Raw genomic sequence first — 5439 nt, 5'->3', positions numbered from 1 at the left:
ATATCGCTCGTCGGAACCGTAGCCGACATCGGTACGAGGCCCTCGCCCGTCCTCCCTCCCGCCCGCCGCCCTGCCCCTCATCCCGGGCAAGCGTCGCTATCCGAGCGCGGTGCGACTCCCCCGAACCCCGCCGCCTCCACTAGGCCGCGGCCGACTTCGCCGAGCCGCCGCCGGCGAACGGAGCGTCGCCGAGACGTCGCTCGAACGGCGGCCACTCCGCCGGGCGTTTTCCAAGCGCGTCGCGAAGATCCCGAGGCGATGGGTGCTACGGCGCGGATACGGCGCCGCCGTGAACGACCGGTCCCCCCCCCCCCCTCCATTGCTTCGATTTCGCTATTGACGCAGGCGACGGCGGTGAGAAGCCGCAGCGCCGCGAGTTGCCGACACGGTCGGGTGGGGCGGGGTGACGATGCCCCACCCCCTGCGGTGACGTCACGGGCGGGGTGGGGGCGGCGGTCATCCAATGGGAGCGAGGCGCCGCCGGGATGCGCGCGCGATCAACATAATTTATGCGGAATAATTAGGCGATCCCGTGCGTCCGAGTTCGGGAAACCCCGCGAGTTCGGCCCCTATATAAGTGGTTGCTCGACGGCTTCGCACTCAGATCGGGGTGGTCGCTCCTCCAGCGCGGAGCTCTGGAAGAGGCAGGACCACGCCATCCGGCCGCAAGCCCGATCCGTATACTTTAAAGATATAGTATATGTTAATCAGGGGGGGGGGGTTTGCGTGTGACAATTAAAGCAAAAAAAGTTATTAGTTAACGTTATATTCGAATAATAAAGAAATTTTCGTGAGACACAACTCTTTTTTCCCCTCCCTACCCTCCCCCCTCCATCTTTCCCCTTACCCTCCCCCTCTCCCGGCTTAAACGTTAATCGAATTAAATTAAAAAATATATAATACGTAACAAAATAAAAGTGTGCCGCAAGTAAGCGGCGGCGGAGGCGGCGTTGTTTTTTTTAAAAAGGAAAAGTTTTGTTAAAAGATTATTATATAAATAAAATAATAAATTTCAAAAGAAAGCCATGCCGCATTACGGGCCACCCTCGAGCGAGAGCGCCTGCCCGCTCCGCACCATCAAGAGGCTGCAGTTCGGAGTGCTGAGCCCCGATGAGATTGTACGTGGTGGGTGGGTCGGTGGTGGGTGGGTGGGGTGGGTGTTTGCTTGGTTGGTGGGTGGTGGGGTGATGGGTGGGTGGGTGGCTGGTGGGGTAGTGGATGGGTGGATGGCTGATGGGTGAGTTGGGGTGGATGGTTTTTCGGTCAGGGTAGTAGTAGTGGGTAGGGGTGGGACTCTTAACTTGAAGTAGTCTCCTAATGTTAAGCCTATGGGGTGAACGCGTGATAAGTTGTGTAACGGGCGCGTAAAGTGTGTGTATATTTTTTAAAACTCTTATTAAAAGTAAAATACGCCGTTGTTAAATGGATGTCGTCGATTTTAAAAGCGCGTGTTGAGTTTGAATTCTTTGACGCGTGTTACGCATTTCGTTTTTTGATCGCCCAATTTTTTTTCCCCAACTCGTTCGGCGACTTTTAATTTGTTGTCCTCTCGCGGGGACTTTTAATTTGAATTTTGATTCTTCAAGCGGTGACTTTTAATTTGTATTTCGATTCCTCCGGCTGCAAATTTGAATTTGGATTCCTCCATCGGGGTCTTTTAATTTGAATTCCTCAAGCGGTGACTTTGAATTTGGATTCGTCCGGTTGAAACTTTTAATTTGGATTCCTCCATCGGGGACTTTTAATTTGAATTTTGGTTCTTCAAGCGGTGACTGAATTTGGTTTCATCCAGCGGGGACTTTTAATTTGAATTTTGGTTCTTCAAGCGGTGACTTGGAATTTGGTTTCATCCAGCGGGGACTTTTAATTTGAATTGGGATTCCTCCATCGGTGACTTTTATTTTGAATTTGGATTGACCACCACCACCGTCGTCCCCAATGTTAAATGTTTAATTCCGATCTACTTAAATGTGGACGTCAACTAAGCGGAGTCCATTAACGCGTGAGGAGGAGGTAGTTTAAGAACTTTGCGGGTGCCTCCTCAAGGTTAAGGGGATGAATCGTTGCGAGTTTTTCCTCGTTAAATTTGTGCAGGTGACGTGTTTTTGTTGTTATCGTTTATGGACTTATCGAACGCGTCTGTAATTTCGATGCCTCTGATCAGATTTGTGTCGTTGATTTTTTTTTTACTTAACTTGCAGGAATGAATGATCTTTGGTTCTTTCGGTAAAGTCACGTATATAAAAAATAAATACTAAAATAAAAAATATATAAATTCACGACGTTTCTTGTTTTTTATTATTTTTTTAAAAATAATTTTTATATTCTATCTACGTGACATTAACGAAAGAACCAAAGCATATTGTTGTTTGTTACGGTGTGTTTTTTCGCGTGTCCAACTTAATCTGATCACGAAAAACATTTTCGGTAATATTATTCTCGAGTTCGATTTTAATCGGCAGGAGGCAGGGGGTGGGGATCATCACGATCAATATTTTTGGTGACTCCCAAGTAAATTTGACCACCACCCATCAGAGGTCGCAACCGGGTACCCGATACCCGTACCCTACCCGATACCCGGCTACCCGTACCCGGCCGGGTACAGGTAGCCGTTTGCGACCCTGGTGCGGCCGAGTACGGGTAGACCGTGAGTCACTGGTGAGTCACCGTTTGTCACTCATTTCCCAACGTCTTGTCTCTTCTCACAATTAAAGTTCCTAGAATCATCCCACCCGCGCCTGCAACGTGGCTTCATCCCAGAGGTGGCAATCGGGTACCCGATACCCGTACCCTACCCGTACCCGTTTGCGACCCTGGTGCGGCCGGGTACGGGTAGGCCGTGAGTCACTGGCAAGTCACCGTTTGTCACTCATTTCCCAACGTCTTGTCTCTTCTCACGATTCAAGTTCCTAGAATCAACCCACCCGCGCCTGCAACGTGGCTTCATCTCAGAGGTCGCAATCAGGTACCCGATACCCGTACCCGGCCGGGTACGGCCGGGTACGGGTAGGGTATGGGTACGGGTACCCGTTTGGGTACGGGTACCCGTTTGCGACCCTGGTGCTGCAGGGTACGGGTAAGGAATCAAAACCCGTTTGCGACCTCTGCACTGAGACCGGATAAATGTGAAGAGCTTCATAGCTTCACGGATTTCCTCCGGCCAAGTCGGAAAGTGCGAAAGGTCAGGGGAGACGTTGACCTTTGCTAGGGGGGGAAAAACTAAATTATATATTTTTTGGCTCGGGATCTGGGTGCCCTGCGGACGGCAATAACGATTTGTTGATTTAAACAAACAAAAAAATAACAAACCCAAGCGGCTAACTATTGGGAACAAATAGAGGCGGTGCCGGGTGAAGATAGTAGCGAGGCCTGTAGCATATGTGGTTATAAAGGGGCCCTAAATGAAAGAAAAAAACACAAATATGAAAGCACAAATTTTAACTTGCACAGTAAACTAATTGTATTTATTCATTTGCTTTGCAGCCCAGATAATACGACAAATCGCTAACTTTAAACACCCGGTCGTTCGTAAAAGTCAAAGGACGGTATAGTACTATAGTTATAGAGCAAGTGCAGAATCATTGAACCGGAATTGATAGCTTGAAAGCGTTTAGCGTGGGGCCCTTGAAAGTGCTGGGCCCATAGCATTTGATACTTTTGCTGCTAGGATCATCCGGCTGGGAGATGTTGACTACCTCACCTGGTATACAGGAGGCCGTTGGGTGCGTTCCCAACCCTGACGAATTATTTTTATTTGTAGTTTGCGTTTCTCTCTCATCGTTATCACGGTGGCTGGGAGATGTAAACTACCTCGCCTGGTATGCAGGAGGACGTGGGTGCGATCCTGATGCCTGGTGAATATTTGTAGTTTGCGTGTCAATCATCACGGTGGCTAGGAGATGTTAACTACCTCGCCTGGTGTGCAGGAGGTCATGGGGTGCCACCGTTCCGGCCTTCGTAGGCCCTGCTGCTGCTCGCTGCTAACGGCTCTTGCCCCAGCGGTCTGCTAAAGGCTACGCGGGGGACCTTCGTCTTTGTGTGTTCGCAGAAACGGATGTCGGTGACGGAGGGCGGGATCAAGTACCCCGAGACCACCGAGGGAGGGAAACCCAAACTGGGGGGTCTCATGGACCCCCGGCAGGGAGTCATCGACCGCACGGCGCGCTGCCAGACCTGCGCCGGTCAGTGGCCTCGCAATGCACCCCTTTCTCGTTACCACTGGCGTCCAAGGGGGGGGCCAGCACGGTACGGGTGGGTTTTTCCACTGGCACATTAAGAGCCAGTGTTGAGGCCCAGCACGGTACGGGGTGGGTTTTTCCACTGGCACATTCTAAGCCGGTGTTGGGGCCAGCACGGTACTGGTGGGTTTTTCCACTGGCACGTTCTGAGCCAGTGTTGGGCCCAGCACGGTACGGGTGGGTTTTTCCACTGGCACATTCTGAGCCTGTGTTGGGCCCAGCACGGCACGGGTGGGTTTTTCCACTGGCACATTCTGAGCCTGTGTTGGGCCCAGCACGGCACGGGTGGGTTTTTACACAGGCACATTTCGAGCCAGTGTTGAGGCCAGCACGGCACGGGTGGGTTTTTCCACTGGCACATTCTGAGCCTGTGTTGGGCCCAGCACGGTACGGGTAGGTTTTTCTCACTGGCACATCCCCGAGCTAAGCCCCGTACGTCATCGATCGGAACGGAATCGGAATCAAAACCGGTGACGTTTACACGTACGATGTCGCGACGTGAAAGTATCAATAACCGCACCCCTATTTTTTTTGTAAGACTCTTGAAAATCGATCGCTCAGTTGCTCTGTACTTGTGCGTTCGTTTGAACGGGCAGGCAACATGACCGAGTGCCCAGGACACTTTGGCCACATCGAGCTGGCCAAGCCGGTGTTCCACGTGGGTTTCCTCACCAAGACCATCAAGGTGCTCCGATGCGTCTGCTTCTTCTGCTCCAAGATGCTCGTGGATTCGGTGAGGCTTTGGGTCCCGGTGGGGCTGGGTGGGGTAAGATGCAGGGATTGCCACGAGGTCTGGTGGGGAGGAAGGGGGAGCAACGTTTTTTTTAAGGTGGGCCCCACAGATCATGGGAGATCCTTGCCCTCGATTGTGGTACCCTGTAGTAGTTTTTACCCTTTAAACTGGTACAAAACTGACACCTTTATACAAGGCATCATGTTTGCAATAACCGCAACACAAGTAGGCAAAATGCAAACAAAAAGAAACAACTCTGATGATGATAATGATATGCACTGTCCTTGAAGTTGATTGGTCCACACCCGAGACAGCTTTCCTTAGAGCCTAGTCTCCATTGGTGTTGGACCAGATGACACCAAAAGGCGTACAACTCAAAAACAGCGCAATATCAGAGTACTGAGAGCTCTGGGGTAAGCATTTACACTATGAGACCTCCTTTACCAGGGGCAAAATATAGTAGTAGGT

At 51.1% G+C, this 5439-nt stretch overlaps 1 protein-coding gene across 1 annotated transcript in view; it reads left to right on the top strand.

Annotated features, from left to right (window-relative positions):
• Window positions 1–608: 608 nt before the first annotated feature.
• The window catches only part of LOC144952182 (DNA-directed RNA polymerase II subunit RPB1-like), a 45557-nt gene continuing 40726 nt past the window's right edge, over window positions 609–5439 (top strand). The window contains 3 exon segments of the mRNA XM_078882584.1: window positions 609–1118; window positions 4049–4181; window positions 4835–4971. Coding sequence (XP_078738710.1) covers window positions 1026–1118; window positions 4049–4181; window positions 4835–4971 — 363 coding nt within the window. The 5' untranslated portion in view covers window positions 609–1025.

The sequence above is a fragment of the Lampetra fluviatilis genome, chromosome 66, assembly GCF_964198595.1.
Source record: "Lampetra fluviatilis chromosome 66, kcLamFluv1.1, whole genome shotgun sequence".
In the NCBI taxonomy this organism is placed as follows: Eukaryota; Metazoa; Chordata; class Hyperoartia; order Petromyzontiformes; family Petromyzontidae; genus Lampetra; species Lampetra fluviatilis.
This window is presented reverse-complemented; position numbering and strand designations above follow the sequence as displayed.